We start from the raw sequence: 12,889 nt of genomic DNA, 5'->3' as shown, positions 1-12,889 counted from the left end.
CCCTCGAGGTTTTACTTGAGCTTTTGTTACGTAATCAAAGTAACATCAACTGAAAGTTCAATTAATTATCGTATTTTCATGCTAGTGACGGGTTAATTTACTGGTGCGGTGGAACAGTGACATGGATCAACGCTAACTGCAGGGAATTACCATTGACCGAGGATATATAGACCTTTCCTATTTCCCGTCATTCACTTTAGTCAGAGGGGAACATTTTGGGAAAATCCCAGAATTTTCTGGTTTCAAAAATACCTTATTAAAAAATCCTCTCACCGAATTCCTGCGATATGCCACACGCGATAAATGATTTGAATATGTGTGGAATAATTTCAAAACCAGGCGAAAATAAATGTTGAAGTGGCCCTCGGGCTCTGAAAGGGATTCTGATTCTTGCATTTACCCTCATTAAAATCCATCATATATTTTTATCCCTGAATTAAAAGATATCCTCGCTAATGATCACGGCACTCTCGCTAACCCTCGATCTGATCTTCCGAATCATGAAATTACTTCGACCTTCCTAATCCAATTAATCCACACTAGCGTAAACTAGGTGTCAGTGGTTTCCGTGAATCTCAGAAGATCTGCGAGACTGGAAATGAGCGACGTATCAGCTGGTTAGCCATTTGCCCCGTCACCCCAGCCCTTCCCTAGTTTCCGGAGAACGGGGTCACGAGAGTAGATCGATGTCCTGGATGTCAAGCAGAGTGTACCACTAGTACACGCCATAGCTCCAATGGTGCACTCTATACAGGGTGTGAGAGAGGTTGAACGGTGGATGAATCTCGGATGACCCCTGCAGGCCATCTAGAAGAGCGATAGACCCTGGTTAGCGAGGAATGAGCTGGTGGAGCGCGCATGGGCTGTGGCCACCTTCAGCTTTAACCCACAAACCCGTTACAAGGTGGAGACGGGAGAGGCTGGGGGGGGGGGAGGGGGGCGGTGGGTAAATTTCTTACGGATGGTTAAGACCGATAAGAAGCAAACTTGATAGTACGACGTTAGAGGGTTTATGAGCTTTACTCTCTGCTGATAGTCCTTCGTGTAATAGTGATAGACGTTTGACAGGGGAAACTGAAATTTGGCATCTGGGAGACTCTGCACTGTCTTAAATTTCATGATAGAGCTAAGCAGCATAATGAAGTACATGCTGAAGTTGTAAAGTTATATTTCATACTCAGCAACTTCCTTTTAAGTCTCATTTGATGAGGATCGTTTGTCTAGAGGCTAAAGTCACCACTGGGGATTCTTTGTGGTTGCAGGTTACGATGGAGGATAACTCGTTTGTCGTTGAGGTACAGCCCAAGTATATAAGAGATGAGGTGGAGCTACATGTTGGATCCACTGATGATGTTACTAGTGGGGTCACCGATCAACAGGCGCTCGTTCATCGTGAGGAAATCCCCGAGGACCATTCCTCGGGTAAATACGAGTTTTATTTTACTCGGGGCCGTAATAAAACAGAAAATTACCTACATGACCTGATGATGTAGTTGCCGCAGTGCTAATTTTTCCACCCACTGTCCCGACCAACTTCTAGGTTTTTGATGATTAAAAAAAATCTGGCTGTCATCCCTTTTAGACTTTTTACTTTTATATAGTGAATATAAATTATAAACAGCGTAAAACTAGAGTCGCTTTTTCAGATGTCACTGAGTAGCGGTCATTTTGTCTGCAAATTCAATGTTCAAGAGATTGAGAATTCAGAAAAGGTATTGCATGACTTTTCAAAATTTTCAATGTTTTTCAATGTCGTATGGGCCTAGAAGTCAAGAATTCCTTGAATTTTCTTTCGAGAATTTTTCCTCCACATTCGGAAAAGCTGTTATCCTTAAATATATCAAACTCCGTCGAACTTTCTTCACTATTTTCTTTGGTTACTCAAAACTTTGACTATTTTTCATAATCTGTCACCTCGATTTCCCGACGACCTGGATGGAGCAGCGAACCATTACTTACAATGAAGTCAATATTAATTAATTGAATTTTTTTTTTATTCCAGAATTCCGGACAAAATTATTTGGCAGCACGAATACTGGGCTTTCGCAATCCGACCTATCAATCTCCAGTCAGGGCTCCCTGAACCGTGGATACAGATATGGCAACCAAGTTGAGTACGAATCCGGGCAATTTGGTCACACACTCTATGGGAATAACTACCAGACAGACATTCCACCGGGTAAGCCTGACGGCTGCAAGTGGGTGGAGTTTGATAAATCACCTGACACCGAGAAAACATTGCTCAACGACACCAAAGCTCCTAGCTTCGACAAAGAACCCGATTACGTAAGCAATTTCCACGGCCTTTGCTGGCATTAAGTTGAGAATAAAAAAATCTTGGTCTGTTTTTAATAGATATTTTTCCAGGATAAACGCAACAACATTGATACGTCATTAGATTCAGGCTCATCCCTGGAACATCAGGATTCAACAGACGCCAGCAACTCAACTGACACAGTAAGATCGAATCCAAATCTCCAAGTAAACGGTGCAACCCCAAATAAGTTGGAAGGTATGGAGCGAAAGGGTCTGATTAACGACTACGACAAGTTGGATTCCAGCAAGCCAGTGATAACGGGAGCACTTCTGAAGGATGAGGGAGTAGACGAAAACTGTCACGACAACAAGAGGAAACTGGGTAATGGTACATTGTCACCGGAGCACAGAAACTCAAAGTCACGTGAGCAAAAGCCGGAGGGCAGTGTCTTTGTTCCATGCCACAAGAGAACTAGTAGTATCCCACCTCGGCTCATCGAGGATAGCCTGGATATCGATCGTAAAAAGGGTATCGATATTTACAGTCAAATTAAAACCAGTATTTTGCCCGGTTTGAGTCCAAAATTTGAAATTCTACAGAATGACGTGAGCCCTATTGACGAGAAGGAGAGTTAATCCTCAAAATGATACAGTACAAAGATGAATATTAGAGGGTAAAGAATGAGGGATCTCATTCGGATGTCAATGAGATGGAGAAACTGTCAGGGTTTACAAATTGGCAAAATCTAGAAAAAGCACTCGGCTTGAGGTAGACGTTGTTACCCCGACAATGTACCACTGATGACCATGAGCGTCTGGTTTTCTTGTCACCGGTTTTTGGGCTCTTCAAACTACTGAATCCCAACCAGTGACATTTTGCGGTGAGAATTAAATGGAAAGAGGGGTAACACACACATGTGCAGGAACAATTGGAGACTAACGAACTCGGAGCTACGTGGCTGTAGCATTAATTCTCCTGCATCTACGTATTTTGACTGAATAAATCAATGACGAGGACTGAAATTCACCAAACACAATTTCACTATAAGAAAATGTACAATTTTTTTTTTCTTCACTGCAGAATCATTTCTCCATTTACTCGAGACTGAGGATAAAAAAAAATAACTGAACAAGATCGTGTCGATTCGGTGAGGAAAGGAATTTGTATCGTACCTATTTCCGTTTGCAGATGAAGTTGAAGAAGGGGAGGAACTTTTCAATTTCCCTACCGAGTGTCTGTACAGACACTGGAGGTCGATATTTGCACAGGAGAAGTGCTCATTTCAACTTTTATGCTTCTCTTTTGTGAGTGCATTGGAACTTGGTGTGATTATTCTGGAGAATTTTCTCGTTTGAATGGAGAGGTTGAAGATGATGAAGAGACTTGGAGATCTTGGGGTTGATATTGGCAATGCACTTGTGGGTGTAATGAGTACAGTATCTCAGTGAAAAAAACATTAAGAGTGAAGTGATCAATTAATGAGGACTGGACCAATGAGGCTTCAAGATTATTAGTTACCTCAGCCAGATTCTTATTTGATACTCAAAATGTACTCGACTGTGAAGGATTTTTTTTTCATTCGTTGGGTTGAGAGGTCTCTACTTCGTATTTTCTAGGATAAAATCATCGGGAAAGAGAGTTTTTAATATGGATCTCATGGGTCGCGGTATGCAGTGCCAATTCCACGGACATTTTGCGGAATGACGTAATGATAGATAAATTGAATGTTTGCAGCTCGATTTTAATATTTATATCTCTGTTCTCGAGTTATAACTGTGTTATGAAAAATTCAAATTTTATACGCTTACGTTGTATGTTAACTAATGATTGTCGTTGTTAATAATCCAATTGTATGTGTGATACTATCAATGTTTGGCCCCCATCGAAATATCATAGGAGAATTTATCCCTTTGGCTTTACCGAGTCTTTTAATTTTCATTTCTGTGAGATAGTGATAAAAAAAATCCCTAGAAGTGAATAGAAAATTCCCAATAACTAGAAAAATGATCATTTTCGTTGCTAGATAACAAATTTCATCGTTGAGATTCAACATGATACTGTAAATTTCTTTAGCGCATTAGCTGCACTCGATTGATTGTAAAAGCTAGGTGACAATTGGCATTACTTGTACGGTAAATTATTGTAATCATTAGAAGTAATTAGTGCTGAAACATAATGCAATTGAAATAGATTTTATATAAAAGCCAACAAATCATTGAATGTGTCATGTTATCTCTCACAACTATTGTAATCTTTACTCGACTCTTTATGCCACTAAAAAATAAAAAATTAAAGAGTTTTTTTATTGAACTAATTAATTACCGATTTATTTCAATCACCAACAAGTATCCATTCGCCAAGAAGTTAGTAAATAGGATAGAAGATTTTATAGAGAAGATTGTCAATCGTTCTCTCTTCTATGTTGATAAATTAATTTTATAGTTGGGTAATAAAATTTATAAGTCGAGTGGAAAATTTTTGTTAATTGCACATGTCGAAGTAAAATCATTCCCTCATCATCAAACTAATGTCACTCAACGAGATGTAAAAATCGACTCATTGATTTTCACCACTTCACTGCGGAATTCATTATCACTGCATTATCAATCTCTCATCTTTTTCCACTTGAGAAAATTCCCAATGAAGTAACATAAAGAAATGAATTTCGACCAGTAAAATCGTTTTAAGACAGTAGACTAGCAAAGTCGTGACCTTAGACCTGGAAATAACTTTTCATACGTGACAAAATGAATCGAATCAAAGTAGATTCGTATTTGTGGACAACCCCAGGTAGTCACTACGCTAAAGTTGGGCAGAATAAGGTCACTGCACCCGGTGAAAATTGATTTCAATAAAATCAATGAATGTATACATCAACGAATTCAATAAAATCAGTGCAAACAGCTGTATATATTATCCAACTTATTAAATATTTAAATTGGCAAAATCAGTGTTTCAAATTTTTATTGTACTGTCTTGTGAAAGAATAAACTCATTATTTTCAATTGCAGTCGATATTTACGAGTGATAAATACCTTTACAAGTGAATTAAGGCCTTGTTGATGAAAAATTCACTAAAGAAAAATGACAAAATCGAATCAAAATGAAGGAAAATTGTCCTAAATATTCAAAATTAGTAACAAATTGTTTGCACGCCCTCATAAAAAATGCTCTGCACACATGGGCATCAGCAATTGGACCATGGCTGTCCATAAATATTACAATTAATTGAATAAAAAGAAAAGGATGCAATTCAAATTCTGTAACCGAGCCGTAATATATTCACGTTATTCAATAAATCTATCGATACAACGTAACTCTAACACCTAGATTTAACCAATTCCATAGACTGGAACGATTTATAATTTATCATGTAAGTTAATGAATGAAGAAAGAATAAATAAATTTAATGAACAAAAATATCAACTCGGTGTACTCCCAGATCGCTCCCCATTAAAAAAAATTCTTCCTGGATATTTCTCCCAGAGATTTTTATGTTTGCTGAATCCTTAAATTTTAAATTGAATTGGTTTAATTAGTCCCCGATTATTTTTTTATTAGATACATAGCCCTGGCAACGTATAAGATACTTCTCTATAAAATACCTCGTACTCTGAGTTGACGACTACCTCGTTTCTCGACAATTTTATCGCCTCCCGAAAGTTTATGTCCCGAGGGCTTGTTATGAGATACCTACGGCCTCGATCGTTTTTCAACAGCAAGAGAGTAATTACGAGAATAAAATGGTGTTAAGGATCAAACAGAGATCACGAATTGGACAAATCAATCATTTTAGTCGTACGAATGATGGGGAGACAAAGGCATGCCAAGGTATTGGTTTCATGTCGAAGGAATCAACAAATTCACTCAATGGGGATCGAAATAGGATAAGACAAAAATGAAAGAATCACGAAGGGAGGAACGAAGCGAACCCAACTTCTTTTTATTTTCATCAATAACTTACGCATGGAAGAATTTAATATAAGAACCCGGTGCTTGGCTAGGAAATTTTATTACACGACTTTATAGCTTTTCGATGATTGATGTTGGATATGTCGTGATTTTCGATACGTTTCATTTGCATGGAGCCATTCAATGGAAACGTATTCATCGAGATATTGTTCACAAGCTGATTGATCCTGCCTAGTTTCTCATTCAAAATAATTTTATCAGATAAAAATCCAAATATTGCATTTTTCTCCCTCTTAAATAAATCAGATCGGCCTGGAAAATTATCAATTTTATCTCATCGGTCGGTAACGCTTAACAGTTGGTAAAATCAAAATCAACCCCTAGACAAACGGTACCCACCCCCGGCGCATCTCAAACGCTCCCACGGTACCATCGAGCTTTTACCACTTGTTGAATTGAGCTTGCGGGGGTGCTTTCCCTTATCGCCTAGCGCCACCTCTACACTCCACCTAAAAGCAAAATCATCCCCTATCGATATACCACGCCCCCTGCAGTATTACACAAGACGTATCACTTGAATTATGCATGCGCGTTTTTAATTCGGTAATCAATAGTAAAAACCGTTCGCCCATCTCCGCCCCCATATTATACCCCAGCAACCAAATCCCACCCCCTAGTTTTATCTCCCCGGGAGGAGCTAGACTGTAAAAATCCCACATCAAATCCACCCAGTAATTTGTCACCCAAAATTCAATCACTGCAAATAATTTTTGAGTATCATCCCCATTCCCTTTCTCTCAACTCTTCAACATTCACATAAACCTGTAAATATTCGTAATCACCCCCCCATATTTTCGTTTCATCGAATAACATTTTCATCCCCAAAGAGGCAACAATATTTCCAATAATGAATGCATTAATTCCCTGGAAAATTTTCCCGAAACAAATAAAAATCAGCATGATAAACTCTGCATTGCGGATCATCATTCTCCCCCCTTCCCCCTACCTCCCTCACCACCATCCCATTATTTCATCACTATATCCGAACCAGCGGTACATGTATCTCATATTCCATTGATTATGCCCATTATCATTCTTTCCATTCCTCTCGACCCTCTCCCCATTCTCACCCCCTCCACGAAAAAAATAACAAAATTCTCCTTTTGTGGCAATGTTACTGCAGCAGAGAGACATTTATTCGACGATTAGTGAAGATTTAATTACTGAGTCGGTAAACTTTTTTTTTTCCTCGGGTACAGGTGGAAAGAGTGACGTGATGAGGAGGCCCAGCGGGGTAGTTGTGCGGGGCAGAGGGGCGGGAGGGATGGGTGGGCAGGATAGTGAATACACCTATATCGTCGGAAGGGAATTGTGAAAGCAGGGAAAATGTGGGCGTCGGTGCCTACATACAGATACAACATTATGAAAACACGAATGTACTTTTAAATCAATACCATAGCATTGTGGAATGGTGAGTACCCCCTAGTGTTAAAGGTGGAGATGGAGCGTGGGGGTAAGGGTGGCAGGGGGGGGGGGAGGAGGAGGGTGAGTGGTGGCAGCAGCCACCGCTGGTGCTTTTGTATCTATATAAAACTGTTGTAGGGGGGTTACTCTCTACCAGAGAGCAGCCGAGAATGAGTGAGAGAGAGTGAATGAGGGATGAGGAGAGCCAACGGGGATTGGTTACATCTCGTAACATTAACCAATGCCTAACGTTCGTAAAGGTTTATACTACCGGTGCCACGTTCCATTATCAAATACTGGGACGAACGGTGTATCGGCTTTTTAACGTTATACATACCCACACCCTTCTCTCTATTTCACTTTGTGCCCCACCACTTTTCCTCTCATATCGCGGGGGATTTACGGGGGAAAGGGGGGGGGGGAGGTGAACAGAAGGGGGAGTGGGTGGGCAAGTGAGGAGGGGTTTACGATCGGGTGTGCAGGAAGGTATTACTTTTGACGGCGCGTTTTACGCTCGAGCCAGAAGCGATCCAGAAGGGCTCAATTTTCGAAACAGTCGATGCGGGACAGGAAAAAAAAAAATATTGCAAATGAGAGGTGGTTGGAGATGTAAATGGGTGAGGAAAAAACGGCTGGACAGATTCACTGATCGATGGGGCTCTCCGGGGATATCGTTCATCAATCATAACGTTGTAAATATTGACTGATAGTGGCAATCAATTTTCTTTTTTGGGGGTTAATAATGGGAGGGAGGGGGTTTAGAGTTTTAATTGGGGAGGATTGGGTTAGGGGGTTCAAGGTATTTTTGGAGGTGACGGTGGAACTCGTTGGATGTTTAATGGAAGTCAGTGACTAGGGGGAATGCTTACAGGTGGGACGAGGGCGATTTAATTAGATGAATCTGCAGGGGTTTTGATAGATATGTTATAATTACACAGCAAAACTTTATTTTCGGGTCTCCGATTTTGCCCAAAAGTTCAATCTATTGTCACTCTGAATTATTGCCCCATTCTTATTTTTAAGAGAACATTTAATAAACCCATTCATTGACTATCGTTATCGACTGATTGATTGATTCATGAATTTACTGTACATAACTGTTCATTGCATCTTCTTTATCAACAAGAGTAGATTCATAAAATTTAATGACAAAATTTTTTATATCGAACTGTAATACCTTTTTTTATGATGAGTGTTCAATAAAAGATTTGATCATTCATTTGGGAATTGGAATATGGGGCTTTTATTCGGTCATCGGTCAATTGCAACGCGAGCTTTTTCCAGTTCGCGTCGTGCCACATGATTTATTCCGGAAGTGGATTCGGATGAGGCAGGGTTTTATTGTCGGCTCGACAAGCTACAACCACCAGGAGATATCGCATTCAAATTATCGGATGGTGAAGTGTGTGTGGGAGGGGCAGAATGGAGAGACACACCGATACTCTATCCAGATTCGCTGATGCGTACTGTATTCTATGGTTCATGTGTCAATTTTCCATTCGCTTGAAAAAAAATAAATCGAACAAAAAAAAAAGAATAAAAATGGAAAATCAAATTTCAACGCATTCCACTGATTTCCATCAATATTGTTGCCATTTAACCTCAATATTTTTCCACAATTCAGTTGGAAATGGGTGCGAAAGACAGAAAGAAAAATTATTGTAGAAATAACAATTTAACAGTTACCTCAACCAATCTACCACTCTCCATTTATCAGTGCACAAGTCGAATATATTAATGGTCGAAGTGAATATTCCAACAGTGCATAAATCTAATTTTACATTCAATCCAGATATCACTGATCTCCTTTGTTCCTTTTTATTCACATGAATAACCCACACTAAGTTACATAATCAATGCAGATAATTTTAATTTTCATATACAACGTAGAAAGCAGTAGATTGAAAATTTTCCAATTTCCCAATATAGAGCACCTCATTTTAATTTTACATAATATGCAACAATATCATATGCAAAATGACGGCTCCCATTATAATTTGAATTTTCATCCGCCGAGACTGAGTGAACGGAATCATTAATTTCATCAGCAGTGGAAAAAAAAATTTAATTCCATTTGAAATTCAATCCTAAAATTCTTCAATCATTCATTTTCCACTGTTCACGAAACAATATCGCAATTGAATTAAAAAAAAAAATCAATAGAAAGCTCAGGATTCATTGAAGCAAGTAGACCTGAAGGGAGTGCGATAATTAAATGACACGTGTGCAACAAAAAATTGCGTATGAATTCCCTCCCAATTTTCGTCATGCCCTTGACAATCTTATCCCCTGGATTTCCTCCGGCCATCGGGAGTCCCTGAGAAAACAGGGGGGGTGTAAGAGACCTTTGAATGTGTTGACTGGTTTTCCGATATGCACACTGCCTCCGTCATACCCCCAAACATTCACCCCTATTTCCTTTACCCCCCCCAGGCCCTCCCCCTCATCCACTCCCCACACCACGTCGCGACCCCATCCCCTTCCTCGGTCGGTTTCATTCTCGTCGTCTTCCTCATTCCGTCCTTTTTGCCTCTCGCTGCACGAGAGAGTGTCCCACACATACGCGCTTTTCTCGGTGTTTGTAAACATATGCCAGTGAAAAGCTCTACACACACCCCGATAGCACACTGAGGGGGCATGCGGCCACCTGTATGCTTTTGCCGGGCGGATTGAACCTTACCTGTTACTCCGCCCTGACTGTATATGCGCTATTCGCTGCAGAGGAGAAAGAGAACGAGGGTAGGCGATGGGGGAAGGGGGTGGTGAGGTGAGGAGACAGGGAGTGCCGGAGATGCATTTGAGTGCAAGCGAGGGTGATTTCAACGTGACGCCGAGCGATCGGAAGTCTTCCGGTTTCCGGTTCACTGCAGACACCTCGACCACACGATTGTCAGTTGTAGATGGAATGTTTGCTGAGGTTTCGGGGGATCGTTTTAACGGAAGACATTTTAAATATTTAAGAAATTCACGTTAAAAAAACGTATTTAAAAAATTTGTGAACAGCCTCTGCCCCGTAAAAAATATCATTTCCATTTCAAGGGGGGTGAGAATCAAGGGTTAAGCAATCCGGCCCCGGACACTTCCCATTACCTCGTTAAAAAAATAATCTCAACCCCCTCCCAAAATCTACCAGGTTTGTAAGCCCCCAAAATACCATTTAAAATTGATATCCATAATAAACCCACCCATCATTTTCATCTCCACATACCTTGATAAAAAAATTCCCATTTTACAGGCCGATAAAATGTAACCGCACGTCAGATTGAAACCTCTCATAACAAACAATCGAGTCTCCCATGTAACCCCCTCCTCTTCACCACCCTTCCCTCACTCATCCTTCACTTATTATCGATACCATATGAAAACGTTTTCAAAAGAAAAGAAATGACTCGAGAGAACCCGTCGACACGTATATACCGGATTTTCATGGAAAATAAAGACGCGCGAATAAAGGGACAAAGTGAGATGGAAAATTGTATGTTTAAAGAGACGAAAGCAACACGCAGATACATTGAAATATTAACATTAAAATTGCGGTGAGGAGGGGAAAGGGAGTTGACGGGGAAGACTCGAGTTTTCATAGTCGTGAGGTTGGTTTGTATTTTGTAAAAGCGATATTGAAATTCCGTCATAAATGCGACATTCGAGGGAGACCAGTGAGGGGGGAGGGGGAGAGGGCGCGAAAGGGGGATGAAGGAGGAGGGATGAGTGAGGTAACCCAGGGACGAGATGCGTACTATTTTAAAACAGTTTGGGGTAAAAGGCTGCAGAAGGGTTGGGGGGATGGCCTCAGGGGGTCTGAAAGCACGTGGTGCCACTATTGATTTTAATTTTAGTGAAAGGGGTGGAAAAATTAGAAGGGTGGTACGAGGGTAAACGCAAGCCAGCGAGAACGAGAGACAGCTCGGAAGCCTCGAGAAAGAGATGGAACGATAGGGGGGGGGGAGGTTTGAGGGGGTTGAACAGTTTCGCTTTCATTTCCCTCTTTTGCGAGTCGAGTGATGGCGGATGGCGAAACGAAGAGAAATGCGGGGGAAGAGGAGGGGGGGGGGCGACAGGAACATAACACCGAAGGATGAGCGAGTTAGCGAGTGAAGATGCGAGTGAACGAGAAATGGAGAAAGGAAAAATTGTGAGAGGAGAATTGTAGAGGTGGAAATGCCTGTCGCTCGAGAGGAAAAAAAGAGAGAGTGAGACAGTGTGAGTGGAAGTGGAGTGCAAACTCTCGCGACTATGTAAAACACAGCATTACCACGGTGCGAGGCACTTCAGTCATTGAAAGAGCTTTTCTCATATTTACTTTTTTGTTTTTACCGATAATTTTCATTGTTAGCTTCACTCGGACTTTACGCATCGTTACGGGGGATATATGCATTGGAGCTTTTTTTTTTTTTGTATTTCACTCGTTTCATTGCTCTCACCCATGTGATGCAGGGTTATTCAGTCAGTGAAGGTGTGTATGGGTTACAGGATGAGGTTGGCTATTGAAGAAGGGTAGATTAAAGGCTCGCCCTGATGGCTCGTCAAAGGAAACTATTAGCACGACAGAAATTAATATTTTATTATTCCCAAGGTGCTGGGAGGGTCAGGTTTATACGGCTTATAGTTTTTTCTGCTAAAAATGTCCAAAAGCTCAATTTCCGTCGAAATGACAATTTTTTTCGTTTATTGCTTTCATAGTGATTTATTACTCTCATTTTTTCAATTTTTCAGGATCCACGCGATGAATCATCGAACCAATACCTTTGGAATATCAAACCGAAAATGAAAAATCAAGACAATATTGCGATATTGCTGAAATTGCGGACTTGCGTTGGAGTTTTTATGGAGAAACATAAAAACATAATAAACCAAGTGACCTAGGAGAATTGTTTAGAAGGAATCGTTCAGAATTCACAAAAGTAGGAATTCTCTTACTATAAATACTGTCAGCAGTCGAAAAATTCTGGAATTCGTCATGATAAAAAGCTGTCAATTATAATGTAAAATGCTGAAGAGGAGGGAAAAAATTGTAAAACATACGAAGGGCATTAGTTGATTAAAATATAAAAGAAGAGTTTTTGCGAAGGGTCGGAATGAATGAATGAGAAAAAGGGGACGGGGGGGTAGTTAGAAACGCGAAGGACTGCCGCCTTCTGCCACCCTCGATCCACCTCTCGTTTTATCCCACTTCCTCCTCTTTTTTTGCTCCCTTCTGAGTGAATACAAATGCGGAAGAGGGACGCACTGAAAGAGTGTAAGACATAAATATATCTG

At 40.5% G+C, this 12,889-nt stretch overlaps 1 protein-coding gene across 1 annotated transcript in view; it reads left to right on the top strand.

Moving 5' to 3' along the window:
* The window catches only part of LOC135161437 (uncharacterized), a 103,488-nt gene extending 97,811 nt beyond the window's left edge, over positions 1–5,677 (top strand). Inside the window, exons 6-8 of the mRNA XM_064119000.1 lie at positions 1,263–1,422; positions 2,003–2,286; positions 2,368–5,677. Coding sequence (XP_063975070.1) covers positions 1,263–1,422; positions 2,003–2,286; positions 2,368–2,892 — 969 coding nt within the window. The 3' untranslated portion in view covers positions 2,893–5,677. The remainder of the gene's footprint in view (positions 1–1,262; positions 1,423–2,002; positions 2,287–2,367) is intronic.
* The last annotated feature ends 7,212 nt before the right edge of the window (positions 5,678–12,889 follow it).

Source organism: Diachasmimorpha longicaudata, chromosome 4 (genome assembly GCF_034640455.1).
Source record: "Diachasmimorpha longicaudata isolate KC_UGA_2023 chromosome 4, iyDiaLong2, whole genome shotgun sequence".
NCBI classification, from domain to species: Eukaryota; Metazoa; Arthropoda; class Insecta; order Hymenoptera; family Braconidae; genus Diachasmimorpha; species Diachasmimorpha longicaudata.
Note: the sequence above shows the minus strand (reverse complement) of the source record. Positions and strands in the feature narration are given on the sequence as shown.